We start from the raw sequence: 17,147 nt of genomic DNA, 5'->3' as shown, positions 1-17,147 counted from the left end.
GGACTGTTAAGGTAAATCATTCCCTCATTATCTGCAGCTTTGCAAAAAAACTCCAGTTTTGCTAAACACTGGAGATCAGAAACAATAATCATCACAGGACATAAGAACTCTAAAAAGCACATGAAGCAGGTAACAAGAGTGATGTTCGTCCATCACATGTAAACGCAAATTCCTAATTCACTAACAGTCCTGTGAGTAGAAAATAAAATAATTTCTGTCATTAGGGGGGGAGAAAAGGAACCGAGTATTATATAAATCTATAGTTTCTATAGGCCATGGCAGTAAAATTGTTTTGAAGCCTTGCTTAAATCAGTGGATCTCGGCTTAATACTATAAAAAGTAGTAGAGGTTCAAGTTAAAGTGAGTGGGCAAGGCCAGGCATGGTGGCTCAGGCCTGTAATCCCAGCACTTTGGGAGACCAAGGTGGGCGAATCACTTGAGCTCAGGTGTTCAAGACCAGCCTGGCCAACATGGTGAAACCCTGTGTCTACTAAATATACAAAAATTAGCCAAGTGTGGTGGTACATGCCTGTAATCCCAGCTACCCCGGAGGCTGAGGCACAAGAACAGCTTGAACCTGGGAGGCAGAGGTTGAGCTGAGCCAAGATGACACCACTGCACTCCAACATGGGTAACAGAGCAAGACTTTGTCAAATTAAAAAAGAAAGAAAGTGGGTAAGACACAGGCTGTGGTCTCTGAAGGGAAACACTCCAGGTCTTGCTGGAGTGGCAGAACTGTCCAGGGAACTGCCAACTAAGAAGGCTGATTCTGCTGATCTTCAAAAACAGGTTTACAAGACTGCCCCTCACTATTCATTAATTACTCAGTAAACAGTGTTCAAACAACCAGGAAACTAAAAAGAACAAAATTAAAACCAAATCTCCTACTCATTCTTTACACCAAAAAAAATTTCTGATGGGTTAAATAACATTAGAATATAAAAATGAAACGAGAACTAAAGGAAGAGAACTAAAGATGGGTAGATAATTTATATTCTTGAAGTGAAGAAAGATTTTGGAGCCTTTCAGAAACACAAAAAGAACTATATAACCAAAATATACTAGAAATAACATTACAATGCAGGAAAAATCTGTAAAACATACAACAAAAAACTAGTATTTATTTACTTATTTTTGGGGACAGAGTCTCGCTCTGTTGTCCGGGCTGGAGTACAGTGGCGTGATTTTGGCTCACTACAACCTCCGCCTCCCGGGTTCAAGGGATTTTCCTGCCTCAGCCCCCCAAGTAGCTGGGACTACAGGCATGCACCACCATGCCCAGCTAAATATTTTGTATTTTTAGTAGAGATAGGCTTTCACCATGTTGGTCAGGCTGGTGTAAAATTTCTGACCTCAAATGATCTGCCCGCCTCAGTCTCCCAAAGTGCTGGGATTACAGGTGTGAGCCACTGTACCCAGCCAAAAACTAGTATTTGTAATATATCAAAAGTCCTTATAAATCATAAGACAAAGTCCAACCTAATTTTAAAAGATCCAACACTATACACTCAATTCATTTAAAAAAACAAACAAACAAAAGAACAAACAGCAATTGACATTTAACTTCACGGAATAATTAAGACACATATAACAAATCCTTATAATACTTTACCTATTGGACTGAAGATTAAGATTGATAATATTTTGTGTTGAGAATATAGGTAAACAGACATTCCATAAACAGCTGGTGAGAGTGTAATGTAAAACTTCTGAGGGTGCATTTGGTAATATCTGTTCAATTTTTAAATACGCATATCATTTTGATCTATTAATTCTATTTCTATGAGCTTCTACCGAGTCATTCAAAAGATGCAAAGATCTATATGAAGTTCACTGCAGCACTGACTGCAAAAGCAAAAATTTTAAATCTAAATGTTCATCAATTAAGAATGGGGCAATAAGTTATGGTTTATCCATAATGTCAAACACTACACATTTTTAAAAAGAATGAAAATTTGGACAGAGGTTGTAAAATGATGGCCCAAAATGCCAGGGACGTATTATCTGGCCAGTAATTTTTAAAAATAAAATACATTATTAACAACCTGCTAGTATATATAGAAAATGAAATCTAAAAGAATAAAAAGCCAGAGCAGTTGGACTCCAGGGACTTTTGCTTTGTTTTATCTACTGCTGTGTTATCTAAATTTTTATAATAATCATTTTACAATGATTTGTTCAGTGGAGAAAAAAAGATAAAACTTTTAAACTAGTTTCATTAACCCAACAGTTAGTCACATTAGCTAGTACAAAACTGCCTTGTCAAGGTAGTTTGTGAAATCTGCCCAACCTTCCCAAAATGTGACTTAAGTGATATTCTTTTATAAAATCTACTAAGAGAAGGTAAGACAGAATCCTAAGGAGTAAATTTAAGTCAATCCATATTTTAAAGCTAAATTATGACAAAAGTCCTGAGTCTAATGCAATTTTGTTTCTTCAGTGGATAAAACAATTTCTAACATTCCATATTAAGCAACCATTTTTGTTCATTTGGATTTGTTGTTTTATTTTTAAATAGATATCAGAATTTGGTTTTGCATTTGGGAAAGATACATGATCTTTGTAACCACAATAATTTATAAAACACAAACTATATACACAACATTCTAGGAGGAAAACAACAAACGAAAAGCAACTTCTGCTAGTTTTATTGGTTACCTAAATATGACTTTTAAAAATTCACTTTTTAAACTGAAGATAATCAAATTTAAAATATAAAAATAATAAATTATATCTATTTAACATATGACAACACTATAAACTCAAATATCACAAATGACCTTTCGTTTTTTTAATCTACCCCTTTGGACAAAGAATAAAATGGGGGGGAAAAAAGCATAGAAGGAAAAAAAACTCTCATATGATCATCTAAGAACTGTTACATCTATTTCAACCTAAATAAGGCCAGAAATAAAGTAAAGACTACATAGATTTAAAAGTTACACAGGTGGGAAGGACCAACAGTTAACCTAAGAAGACTCAACTATCCAAGTAAATACCAAAAGAGTTAAAGAGAGGCAAGGAACCACAGAAAGCAACTCAGAGACCACTACCTTGAGGCAGTAAGAATGAGTGCCTATGTTCAGACTAAGAGTTAAGACAGAAACTTGGAGAGCCATTCACTTAATTCAAAGACATGAGAAAAATGACCAGCTTTCTGCCGTATCTGCTCAAAAGACTCATGAGAATCTAAACCTATAGGTCCTACAATCCTGAAATGTATAAAGAAACCATCTTACTATACTCAAAGAATGTATCTGAGTAAAGTACACTAAATTATATATGAAATACACTAGGATATAATTTTTTCTTTGTAAATAGTAACTAAATTTTCATTCACAATTAACTGAGGCAATTTCATCACTAAGTCAATGAAAAATGCAACCAAGTGTTTACATGTAAACCAGGTATTTTCCTTCTCCTTCAACAAAAATATTAAGTCCAAAATGCCAACATATAAAAGGATTTACACATTATTTTGACAGAAGCTTCTCCAAAAAAATAAATCATCTGCTAATATCAAATGCTAAGCAATAAACTTACAATCATTTCAAATATTACTATAAAGAGCAAATCTGTAAATATTTAAAAATTCAAACATTTTAAAATTCTTCATATGAGGACCATGATGCCCTTCTGATGCTGCGTCTATTTTAGACATTCTGAAGCCCCAAGAATAAATATACACCAATTATCTGTTTTCATTAAACAAAGACACAGAACTCTTACAGGAACATTATATTCTCCTGGAAATCTAGAAAAGCATATTGGCAGGATGGATTAAATTACTAATCATACCATTTGCCCAGAAGACATGCATTATCTAAGCAAACCTCTCTTTTAGTCATAACACATATATATAGGAAGGAGAAATGTTTTGTGATTGGGTCCAGCGCAGTGGCTCACACCTGTAATCCCAGCACTTTGGGAGGGCAAGTTGAGTGAATCACGAGGTCAGGAGTTCAAGACCAGCCTGGCCAACATGGTAAAACCCCATCTCTACTAAAAAAATACAAAAATTAGCTGGGCGTGGTGGTAGATGCCTGTAATCCCAGCTACTCAGGAGGCTGAGGCAAGACAATCGCTTGAAACTGGAAGGCGGAGGTTGCAGTGAGCTGAGATCACGCCAATGCACTCCAGTCTGGGCGAAAGAGCAAAACTCCATCTCTAAATAAATAAAAAATGTGAACAAATTCTGTATTAAAATTCTATGAACAATACTGCTTAGGTTCTGTAATCTCAATAATAAAAAGAATTACCCCCAACGTATCTTAAAAACACATTAAGGGATGGGTACGGTGGCTCACATCTATAATCTCAGCATTCTGGCAGGTCAAGGCAGGTGGATTGCTTGCGCCCAGGAGTTTGAGACCAGCCTGGGCAACATGGCGATACCCCATCTCTACAAATAAAGACAAAAAATTAGCCTGGTGTGGTGGCATGTGACTGTAGTCACAGCTACCCAGGAGGCTGAGGTGGGAGGATCGCCTGAGCCCAGGAGGTCAAGGCTACAGAGAGCCGTGATTGTACCACCACACTCCAGCCTAGGCAACAGAATAAGAAGACCCTGTCACAACACCACACTCCAGCCTAGGCAACAGAATAAGAAGACCCTGTCACAAAAACGAAACAAAACAAAACCACAAACAGTAAGAAAACAACATACTAGAGATGTGGTCTCTGGGTTCAAACGCAGAGCTCTCTGACCTGACATCAGCATCTAAAGCACTCACTTCATTAGATCAGACAGTAAACGTTTGTCATTCTTTACCAAAATAACTTGGAGAAAATCAGTCATTTTCAAACTGAGTTCATCCACTTCTACAACTACAAACAGGAGTGTAAGTTTAAGACCTGACAAAAGAACTAAAAATTGTCAATGATTTGTCATGCTACAGAGGATTTAAATGGAAGACACCAGCACTTACATACAATTAGCTTATAAAAAAGCAAGCAGTTAATTAAAACAATGCTATAATGGTACTTCAAACGTTGAATGCTATAGACTTTACGTGTCTGAATCAATACGGCAGTGTGAAATTCTGCCAAGCCTACCACTAAGGAAAGTCTTTGCCAAACAAGACTCACTTTTATTTTCTCCTCCTGCCTGACCTACTTCAGACTAGAATCTCTCAAACATATAAAAGAAATTAATATGTAGATGAAAACACTTAAACCAAAGAAAAAAATAAACAGGGACATATTCTCATCTTAAAAGTCAGGAGGTTGGACCATGAGACCACTAAGGTCCTTTTTAGCCCTAAAACTATAATTTATTGTGATAACGCCAAGAAGCTTATCACAAACCATATAAAACTTCGGCTTCTAAAAGTCAGTGATGATGGTCTGAAAAGGGGGTAGGGGAAATAAAAGATGAATAATTTGAAGCAGGATCAGCTACCAACACTGGCGCCAAAAAAAACTAATGACCTTAATCAGGTCAGAGTTCTATACAACAAAAACTGAATTCCTAAGGCTGGGGATTCTTTTCCTCCTTTCCCTCCGATATTTTGTGAAAATGTTTATTCTCAATCTGTGTGTGTGTGGGGGAGGGGGAAGTACTGTGGAAGTACTAAGTTTAGAAAATAATTTTGTTTTACTAAAATGCTGATTTCGTCTCACAATGTTTCACATAAACTCAAAAAAATTAGGTATCATTATATTCAATGGCATGTCTCCATTTTACGAAATTAAAAGAAAATTTCCATTAGTAAACATCCACTTGAACAAACAATAGTCTTAAATTTAATGCCAAATATTATACATGCAACTCAAGTTCAATGTAAATAATGTACTTCACTAATCCTTCATGTGTCTGAGCAAAGTGCATTCCTCTGGGCGCACATCAGATCATTAGAGAGGGCAAATTGACGTAACTCTTCTAAGGCTGTTTCCTTGCCTGGATTTTTTTTTTTAAGGGTATAATATTCCTTCCTTATCATGAAAATTCAATGAGGTAATGTGTACAAAGTACCTAGAACAGTGACATAATTCATTATTGCTGTTAACTCTTACTATAAGCCTAAGTTAGGCTTTCAGAAGCATTTTGAGATTCAAAATGGTGGCAAAAATAAGTATTCAACATAAATCTACCTAACTTCTCCAAATTTCTAAGATTTATTCCTCCAGGGAGAAAATGAGGTTTTTCCTTCATTTCAACATTTTGAAAAGATCACCAGATAAAACTTTCAAGACAATTACTTAAAAGCCACATCCTTATTTCCTTTAAGAACATTCTGATGGGCATAGAAAAAAATCCCTTTCCCCCAAGCCACTGACCTCTAACATCTAGGCTCTGGCTTGTACCAGATGAGGAGGAAAGGGTCAGTGTATAATAAATATTTATACGATTATAAGTCAGAGCTTTACAGAGGTGTCACCTAACAAAATGCATAAATGACTAAGAATCATTCCATATGTCACTATCAAGACCACCAGAATATCCCTGAAATCATCATTAGGATTATGGCTGTTGCTACTGGGATATCACTGACAAGTCTTTGAAGCCTGTATGTCACATAATTTCCAAAAGGCCTCATAGAATAGCAAATTGTTGTTTGTTACAATAATGTTATATTGAAAATGACTACTCATTGAAAAATTACTTTAAAACAAATTCAATTGTTTAGGTGTCTCATATTTAGACATTCAGATAAACAATCTACTACACAGTGTAATTTTAATTCCAAATCACTCTCTCCCCTTTTGCTTCAACTCCCCTTTAAATATCCTATGCCATATCTTTCTATACAACACAGGCACTTAAACAAAAATGCCTAAGCTATTTAGGCTTTTGCCATTTTCTTTTCATCTTGCTGCAAGCATGTTTTAGTGGGATATTTAATTATAGATTCTACCATAGATTTACTGCCTTTCTTTGAAAATAGGAAACTCTTAGAGTAATTATGAGCTACCTCATTCAAAAAATACTATAGAAATAGAAATTCTAATCTCTCAACATGAAATTTTAAAATTCTTATAGAGAGGCTTACCCTTTGAACAACATATACAATAAATAGCTTTCTGGTATATGAATATGAAAACATTTCTGACCACATGGCTAATTCAAATTAGCATTACAACAGTGAGTCAGAAAACCTTGCTCTAAATAGTGATCTGATGAGAACATTAAAGAGTCTTTGATTTAAAAGTTTTTTTATATCAACAGTCTTACAAAATCTGGCATCTACCTAGTTCAAAGTATATTCCAAACAATTAGAACTCTGTTATAGGAATAGCTAGTAGTGGGATCTATAGCAGCCATTAACAGTTGTACAGTAAAAAGAAATAGCAATAAAAAAATGGTCACCCTGAGTTCAATGATTTCCTCCCAATAACCAAACAAATTGTTCCAACAGCAAAAACCAAAAGGTGATGATAATTACTACAACATGTTATGTTAACCAACCTCCCTAGTCCCGCGCAATGAGCTCACAGAAGTCAGGATGTGCACAGGCTGTATCCTTCGCTGTTTCCATTCTTGGTTTAAGATTTCCGTTCTTTCCAAAATTTTCTGACGATTGGAACTAAACATACTCTTTAAAAAAAAAAATGAAGGAAAGGAAAGGAAAAATTGTTCATTGTTAGAAAATGTGTAACACCTTTAAAGCAGGTTAAAAATCTAGTGTTTTCTCAATATCAAGAACATTTTCTCAGGTGCATGTGGATTTTACAATATAGTTTTCCACATTCAAATAATACAAAAACACCACATCTATTATTTTATTGCAAGTGGTTAAGGAACAGGAAATCATTTCCATCCTTTCTTTGTTGACTGCATGTGTGTGTGTTTGTATGTGTGTGTATATATTTTTTTAATCACAATGACTTTAAAAATATAAAATTATGAAATACATCCCTTTATATTTAGGCCCTCAGTCTGCACATGCAAATAAAAGTATACTAAACAACAACTGATTAATGTGCATATTGTAATGTTAAGACAGATCAAGAACCTAACCTTCCAAGTATTCACTTATCTTACTGTAAATACAAACTTGGCTAGAAATATATTATTGCAAATAAAAACTTAGGGGGAAAAATGAACCTATCCTTAATTGTATATTCATTTTCACAAAAGATAAAAGTATACCTTTACTTCATCAGCTCGTCTGAACCTCTTGAGCTGTCTCAGTCGCATGTACTCTGATTTTACACGCTTCCGCCAACAAACTGGTCCCTTCTCAGATTTCTTCCCAGTCTGGCCCATGATTATTCTAAAAGCAATGGTTTCATATTAAAATCACTAATCTAACCAGCCTGAATATGATCACCTGTGTTTTAATCTGCAGCAAGCAATCAGTGAAGAAATGACACATATTACACTGTTGGTATTTGCAGAAAGGGGCTCATTTGTCCTGTATGGTTAAATCCTTAAAACATTTCATTGAAAGTGTGAGTTTTTATTTAATATATTTTTTAAATATACTTTTATTTACAAAAATTCTACACTAAATTGCAGCCATATTACTGAAACATGATCCCATTACAGGAATTCAGTATACTATGCCACAACCTAGTTTTTAACTCTGTGAGATCCACATTTGCGGAGGGAAGAAAATATAAAGACATACTAAGTTTTTCATCATTAAATCAGCTGTTACAGAAGGCATAATGGAATAACTGAAAAAGGTAAATCCAAGAAGAAGGAATATTTACAAACAGTTCAACATGTAATAAATGCACAAACAAAGGTACTCTCTCCCCACACGCTGAACCATGCACCTCTCCTTAAACACTGTGATAAAGTCTGTATTTTTGCCTCTTGTGCCACCTTTACTAACATGAGGAGTTTGTTATCAAGTGAAAAGAGGAATGCAGGAAATGCAAAGTAAATTCTTCTGCCTTATCTTTAGTTGCATGCTCTAAGAACCAATTATGTTTAAATGCGGGGACAGTTTATAGTTCACCAGATGTCTAATTCATACTGCAGAGACCTCACCTTAAGTCTAAACAAATGTCTTTTCCTAGAACATTTTCTTCTAAAGTATTAAAATCATACTGTATCTTCAAATTATTAGGAGGACATTCTCTGTCAGGCTGTGCAAAGCTTTGCAGACCAAACTAACAATTTGTGCTTTATCTTAAGAACAATGGGAAGCCCCTTTTACTGTTTTAAGTAAAAGGGTGTGGGGTGAAGGAGTAAAAGAATAACTGCAACTAGGTTAAGATGCTGCTCCAGCACAGCATCCAGACAAGGGGTGACAGAGGCTTCTATTCAATACTGGTGGTGACATGAAAAAGCACATGAATTCAAGAGTTATTTAGGCCAGAAGTTTAACCAAATGACGATTTAAATATGGAAAATGAAGAAAAAGGTGACTTTCTGGCTTAAACAAATAAATGAGTAGGGCAGGCTTCATCTATTTGTTTATAAAAAATATCATGCACAGAGAAAACTGCCTAAGGAGAAGATTTAGAAGAGTTCTGAGGTCAGTGGGTAACTTTCTACAGAAATACTCAACCACCAACAGTGACAGAGAAAGCAGATGGCTGTTTACTCAGAACTGAAACCAAGGGGCAAAGAAATTCATTTTCTCAAGCATGTAATAAATATTATGACCCAGGCAATGTATATGAACTTGAATAAAATGAATATACTAATATGATTAAATCCTTGTCCCTGATATTCTACCTAAGATAGGGAGAAAAATACAGTATGAGACAGACAGTCCTACTTCAGCATCCCTGGGGAATTGGTTCCAGGACACCCCTCATATACCAAAATCACGAATACTCAAGTCCCTGATATAAAGTGGTATAATATTTGCATATCACCTATGCACAGCCTCCCATATACTTTTTTTTAATTTGGCTTCCTGGGATATGAGAAATTCCCATATACTTTAAATCATCTCTAGATTACTTATAATCCCTAATACAATATAAATACTATGTAAATAGTTGTTGTATTGTTCAGAAAATAAGGACAAGAAAAAAAGTATAGACATGTTCAGTACAGAGGCAACCATCCTTCACTTTTTTCTGAATATTTTTTATCTGCAGTTCGTTGAACCCACGAATTCGGAATGCATGGATCTGAAATTCACAGATACAGAAGGCTGTTCATACAAAAGCACTTTGGGGGAAAGAAAAGAGTATTAGGAACTGCAGAAGGATGGCAAAAGAGGTAACAAGTGAACTCAACCTTAAAACTTGAGCTGGATTTCAAAAGGCAAAGGAAGAACCTAAAGAAATCTTACGTCTGAGCAAGAGAAAGCTAGACTGGGGGCAACTAAAGTCTGGCTGGGTAGACATTTAACAAGGATGGACCTGGAGAGTGAAAGTCACAAATTAAAAGGACTGAGAACTTAAAGGGAGTAAACAGATAAGAATGGGCAGGAATTTGAGTGAGAACTTCACATAAAGAAGGCTGATGAAATCACCGAGATAGAACTATTCCAAGTGAAAAGGTTCCAAGTGTGGCCTTGCCTGAGAGTTGCTCAAGTGGAGTAAAGCTGACAGTCACTCGGATTGAGAAGACTAAACTCAAGATAACCCCAGCTTTGAGGTAAAGCAGAAAACGGTGTTAGGAAGGCAGTGCGGTGGGACCAAAAGACATCAAAGATGGGAAGAAACTGGAGCATTATTTTTAAAAATAATTTCATGACAACAATTTTCTTCCTGCTAGTCGGTTAACAGATGAACTTAACTAATTCTATGAAAATTACTTAAGACAACTTGACACTTTAAAGACCTAGGAACTAGAAGGAAAAGGAATCAAATAAAAAGGAAAGATCTGTAGCCTCATTAGCTCATAGGCTAATCACCTCCAAGTCCATCTGCTGCCTAGACAAACATTCTCCTTGGAGGTAGCACCCCTGTACAATAAAGCCTAGGGCAGTAACTGTTTAGTTTTCACTGATGTACAATGTGGGTATTGTTACAATTCATTTTTTAAGATGTATATTTTATGTCTTGGTGAAGACATTAGTTGGCATTTTATGTTTTGGTACTACAACTGTCCCTGTCTGATATTCTATAAGACTTTCCGTGCTGTTTCTACCATTAATAACATAACTAATAAGGTATATCATGACAGATCTACAGGGTCCAGATAGTTCTTTCAAAGTGTAGGACCAGCCAGGTGCGGTGGCTCAAGCCTGTAATCCCAACACTTTGGGAGGCCGAGGTGGGTGGAACACGAGGTCAAGAGATCGAGACCATCCTGGTCAACATGGTGAAACCCCGTCTCTACTAAAAATACAAAAAATTCGCTGGGCATGGTGGTGTGCGCCTGTAATCCCAGCTACTTGAGAGGCTGAGGTAGGAGAATTGCCTGAACCCAGGAGGCGGAGGTTGTGGTGAGCCGAGATCGCACCATTGCACTCCAGCCTGGGTAACGAGCAAAACTCTTTCTCAAAAAAAAAGAAAAAGAAAGCGTAGGACCAAAGCAGATCTGTGGAAAAAAATATCAAAATTTAAGGTACCAATTAAAAGGATGTTTTACACAAAACTCCCACCATCAAAGCATTTCAACATATTAAAATCACATTTCCATGTTTTTCACTCTACTCCCACTGTAAGTGCTTCAATAGCAAGAACCACTTTTACTCATTTGTAAAATCCCAGAGCCTACATGTGCCTGGTAATTGTACAGCAGTCCCTCCGTATAACCCAAGACCCCCCCGCCGCAACCACACAGTGGATGCCTAAAGCTGCAGATAGGATTGAACTCTACACATATCATGTTTTTTCCTATCAATACATATGCATGAAGTTTAATTCATAAATAAGGCACAGTAAGAGATTAACAGCGATAACTAATGGTAAAATGAACAATTACAACAATATATTGTAACAAAAGTTATGTAGCTATAGTCTTCTCTCTCTCAGAATATTTAATATTTTTGGACTGTAGTTTGACTGAGTAACTAAAACCTCAGAAGGTGAAATTGTTGATTGGGGGTGGGGCTGCTATAAACTTAAAAACAAGCAAACAAACAGGTCTATTAACCACACTGACAAAGAGTAGCTTGTATCTTATCAGCATATCATTTGTAAAGTTTAGCTACAGGTATGAAAAGAAAAGGGTGGCCTATCCACCCTTGAGCCAAAAAGTGAGGTAAAGTGCACCCTATTATCAAGATACCCCCAAAAGGAGATAAATCGCAGGACAGTTAGGACCCTGTGGTTTAGCTGTCCCTACCAATGAGATATCTTGAACCTAAAACTCAGTTTCTGGAATTTCTTTTTAAAAAGGAAGCTGGTGTTGCCTTAAAGACCTTATCCATAAAATCTACCTCAAAATCTGGTGACGAAAACCAAATATGCATGCAAACACAGTTCTGTGCCTAGCATACAGTGAGCCTTTAGATGTTAGCTCCCCTGACCTCCTTGCCCCACAACAAATGACAGGCTCAAATCACACCTCTGACTCCATTTTCAGTGATGTCTTCACAACACCACAGCCAAGTAAGCATACTATTAAAATACAGATTCAAGGCCAGGCACAGTGGCTCAAGCCCATAAACCCAATACTTTGGGAGGCCGAGGTTAGAGGATTGTTTAAGCCCAGGAGTTCAAGACCAGCCTAGGCAACATAGTGAGACTCCCATCTCAAATCAATAAATAAATAAGTAAGCAAGCTGGGTATAGTGGTGCACACCCATGGCCCCAACTCCTCGGGAGGCTGAGGTGGGAGATCTCGAGCCCGCGAGAAGGAGGCTGCAGTAAGCCATCCTCACACCACAGCACTCCAGCCTAGGTGACAGAACAAGACCCTCTCAAAAAAGTAAAATAATAAATTACAGTTCTAAATATTGATGTACTGGCAGAAGCCTTTATTTAAACGACTTCTACTAAATGGACATTGTATAAATACATATGGTTTTTAAATTTTTTTAAAGATTTGTTTAGTTTCATAAGTGAAATCCCACTAGCATGAACTTTATCCAGAATACGAAGATAGCTTTTCCTGTTCAAAACAGATTATAGCTCTAGTCGTTAAAACAAGAGTCTACCTGTATACAGTGAAACCAAAATAAAAATGGTTCTTTAATACAAAAGCCAAACCAGAATATGGCAGGGGACCATCAAAGCTTTAGTAAGAAGGTAGTAACATTTCACAGATTTACATTTACATAGATTAACTAAAATTAAGGGAAATTACATTGTTCACAATATATTTTATGAATTGAACCAAACTCAGAAATACCCCGAACACCATGTCTTTCCATCTTACTTTATCCCACTAGAGTAGATGCTATGTTGTTTTTGCCACCCAGGGTCAATTCACCCTTCTCTTGGGAGCTTCACACCAACTCTTCTGAGACCTACCAAGTACAGTGGAGGAAGGTGACTCAAGCTGCTTGTGACCCAGACCTGACCAAGGTGTATCTCCCTAGACACAGTGACCAGTACAGGGTTAGCCACATGGCCATGATCACTGTGCAGTCACAGTGAAAATCTCAGTTTCCTGCAATGCTAGGACAAGAATGCTCATTCTTCTCCCCCAAGATTTAAACCTAAAAAAATGTTTGCCCAAGGACTTGTTGGAAGCCATTTTGCAACCATGAGAGAAGAGCTTACAAAGAACAGAATCAACAACAAAAAACAAAAGTCAAAGCCAAGAAGAACCTTAGTCTCATCACCTGAGCCCTAAGTCAGGCAGACCTTCCCAAGCCAATTCCAGAACTATTCAGTTATATATGAGCCAAGAAATTCCCATCTTTTTTTTTCTTTAAACCAGTTTAGATTAGGCTTTCTGCCACATGAACTACAGAGGGTATATGAGATACAAACTTATCATTGAGACCAGACACACACTTGTTCCTCCATATCCATGGGGGATTATTTCCAGAACCCCCCGACAGACACCAAAATTCACAAAGGCTCAAGTCCCTGATATAAAATGGTATGTTACTGTGTAACTATACATATTCTTGCATATACTTTAAACCAGCAGTCTCCAACTTTTTTGGCACCAGGGACTGGTTTCATGGAACACAATTTTTCCACAGACAAAGTTGGGGGATAGTGGATGGTTTCAGGATGAAACTGTTCCACCTCAGATCATTAGGCATTACTTAGATTCTCATAAGGATAGCCAGGCACAGTGGCTCACACCTGTAATCCCAGCACTTTGGCAGGCCGAGGCGAGCAGATCATTTGAGGTCAGGAATTCAAGACCAGCCTGACCAACATGGTAAAACCCTACTAAAAATACAAAAATTAGCTGGGTGTGGAGGCAGATGCCTGTAATCCCAGCTTCTTGGGAGGCTATGGCAGGAGAATCACTTGAACCTGGGAAGCACGGTTGAGCTGGAATCATACCACTGTACTCCAGCCTAGGCAAGAGAGTGAGACTCTGTCTCAGAAATAAAGAAAAAAAAACGAGCATCTTAAGGAGCCCACAACCTAGATCCCTTACATGTGTACACAATAGGGTTTGTGCTCCTATAAGAATCTAATGCTGCCGCTGATCTGACAGGAGATGAAGCTTACCTCCTGATGTGCAGCCCAGTTCCTAACAGGCCATGGACCAGTACCCGTCCATGGCCTGAGGATTGGGGAACTCTGCTTTAAAACCATCTCTAGATTACTAAATACCTAATACAATATAAATACTATGTAAACAGTTGTTAAACTATTATGTTTAGGGAATAATGGCAAGAAAAAAGTATGTACAAGTTCAGTACAGACACTTTTGTTTCTTTTCAAATGTTTTTGACCCACAGTTGGCTGAATCTTCAAATGCAGAACCCCATTTACAGAGGGCCAACTGTACAGGAATGTCTGAATTAATGGAAGATGGGCTCTCGTAGCGTACTTTATTATCATCAACAGCATCAGCAGAAAAAGTAGAGCTTCTTCCATCCCCTCAGATTTACAGAGGTCCCAGGACCGCCAAGACACATCTTCCTACCTACCTCTCATCTCAGGTGGCCAGGCCACACAAATCCAAGGAAATCAGCACTGTTCTCTAACAGGTATGTCCCTACTCTACTTGTGAAAGGACTTACCTAAATCAGACATTCCTGCCCCTCCTTACCCAGCTGCCAAAAACTGAGTAATTTGAAAAAAGAAAACAGTCCCATAGGTACTGTTAGAGCTCTTAATACTTCTTTAAAAGTTCTTCCTAAAGATTTGCTAAATCAAGAGAATAACTACCTACTTGGTCTGCCCAAATACATGTTTCTGTTTCCATTTGCCTAAAGAAAAAGCTGAACTACATGTACTATGTATCCCTCTCAACTAAATTAATAGCATCAACTTTGACTCTTAACTGAATACCAGGCCACATAAAGTCAAACACAAACCCAACAAGATGTAAGTAATGTAATTACAATATTTTCAATGTCCTTCCCTTTAAAAAATGTTTACTTCACAGCAAGACTGCCAAAAAATTGCCTATTTTGAAAACTATCCAGTCTTCAAATATCCAGTGCCTGTTTGTATGTTTAAATGATTTGAAGGCAGCTGCTAGTCTCATATGACATTTTCATTTGTTTTAAAGTTACAATCCATTGATTCAACACGCTGAAATTTAAATTAATGGTGAGATTTTATAGGTAAGGACAAGAAAAGCAATATATAAAGAGAACTTAGACATACAGATGTTAAACTGTTGTTAAGTGATAAAAATTAATTACCTAAAAATAAATAAATAAATAAAAAATAATTACCTAAGAAAAACAGATCCTATGCCTGAGGGGGAATACAAAAAACCTGCCCCGTGAAAAGGAAGACCACGAGAGAGGAATCCAGGAGAAGCACTGGGCACTAGAATCAGGATTGAAACAGACAAGATCAGAGATGGCAAGGAGACTTCATGTCTCACATCCACTTTGAGGGTGGTGTCCATAAGGATTCTTGGCCTTGGGCCAGGCCATGTCCTAGCTCAGCAGAAAGTGCTATCAGGATTAACAATGCCTGTTACGGACATGGGGCAAAAAATTGGGGTAGCAGCACTCTCCACTTCAAACCAAATTCAAATAATAAACTAAACTAACAAGGGAACATTTAGTCCTATTAATTCTAAGTCCTACACACAGTCTTAAAAAGCAAGAGCTTGGACTCCAAAGCTCATTACCTGGGTTCACATCAGAGTTCTCCCACTTAGCAGCTGTGCGTGAACTTGGCCAAGTTACTGAACATCTTTGTGCCTCACTCTCCTCATGAAAAAAGGCTAATTCAAGAGTGTTTACCTCACAGAGTCATTATGAGAAGTAAACCTATGTATGGTGCATAGACAGTGCCTGGCAGAGGGTAAGCACTATATCGGCACTACTAAGGTATTGGCTATTGACTACATAACTGGCAGATAAGTGATATCAGAAACTACAACATTTCTATTACAAAGTTAAGTTAAACAACAACTCAATGTGAAGACTTTTTTTAAATGATAAATTGAATGCAAATAAAAACAAAACAGGATGTCAGGGATCTCAGCATAGAATGCAACCTATATAAGAGTATTATAATTTTATGAGATAATCTCATGGAAGGGGCAGGAGGTCAGGGGAAGCTAACCTACAGAACTTTGGACAATCTGTTGTAACTAGATACAGGAAGGCTAAATACCAAAAGAAAAACAGGTAAACACTATACCCTAGCTGGTAAATTTGTGCCTCATAAGGGTACCAGTCTGTAATTCTGAAAATACTCCACATGTACACTAGGGCTAAACAAACAAGTAAACAAAGTATAGATAATATAAGCCAGGTTTCTGAATGTCACAGAAAGAAGTTACAAATAAGCAAGAGGTGGTGATGAATTAGTCAGATATATCAAAATGAACTCACATTTATTTTTAAATATATACAGATAGATACAGAAACATAGATATGTATGCACATGTAGGTTACCTGATATATGTGCATTTCCAGGGCCTGTGCAACAGAGGGCCTGAAAGCAGTCATACCCCAGGAGCAATAAGTATAGCCAGCACCCAAGAATTTTGTTTCTAAATACCACCCTCCAATAAATACAAGGAAGCAGAGTCTGGAGAAACAGCTGATTCTAAGGCTGGGACAGGGAAAATACAAGGCAAGCCAGCAGCAGAAGGGAGATGTTCAAGACAGGGATAGGTCAAAGACAGGAACCAAACAGAAGAAACTCCCAGTGGCCAAAGCTGGAATAATTTGAGCAGCAGATTAATCATAACAGTATTATAACAGAATAAAATAATTATTCATGAGACTATG

At 37.1% G+C, this 17,147-nt stretch overlaps 1 protein-coding gene across 24 annotated transcripts in view; it reads right to left on the bottom strand.

Moving 5' to 3' along the window:
- Positions 1-17,147, bottom strand: part of EZH2 (enhancer of zeste 2 polycomb repressive complex 2 subunit) — a 78,447-nt gene that overhangs the window by 30,753 nt on the left and 30,547 nt on the right. For 12 of the 24 annotated variants that reach the window (XM_078343566.1, XM_078343567.1, XM_078343554.1 and 9 more), the window contains 2 exons: positions 8,093-8,216; positions 7,409-7,537 (listed from right to left, as the gene is read on the bottom strand). The exons of 5 other annotated variants lie outside the window; for them this stretch is intronic. Coding sequence is in view for 17 of the 19 variants with exons in the window: in XM_078343553.1 (XP_078199679.1) it covers positions 7,409-7,537; positions 8,093-8,216 (253 nt within the window). In the remaining 2 variants the exon portion in view is untranslated. Of the gene's footprint in view, positions 1-7,408; positions 7,538-8,092; positions 8,217-17,147 lie in introns of those variants that run through there. 7 more of the 24 variants (XM_078343557.1, XM_078343559.1, XM_078343558.1 and 4 more) reach the window with 1 other exon arrangement.

The sequence above is a fragment of the Callithrix jacchus genome, chromosome 11 (genome assembly GCF_049354715.1).
Source record: "Callithrix jacchus isolate 240 chromosome 11, calJac240_pri, whole genome shotgun sequence".
NCBI lineage: Eukaryota > Metazoa > Chordata > Mammalia > Primates > Cebidae > Callithrix > Callithrix jacchus.
This window is presented reverse-complemented; position numbering and strand designations above follow the sequence as displayed.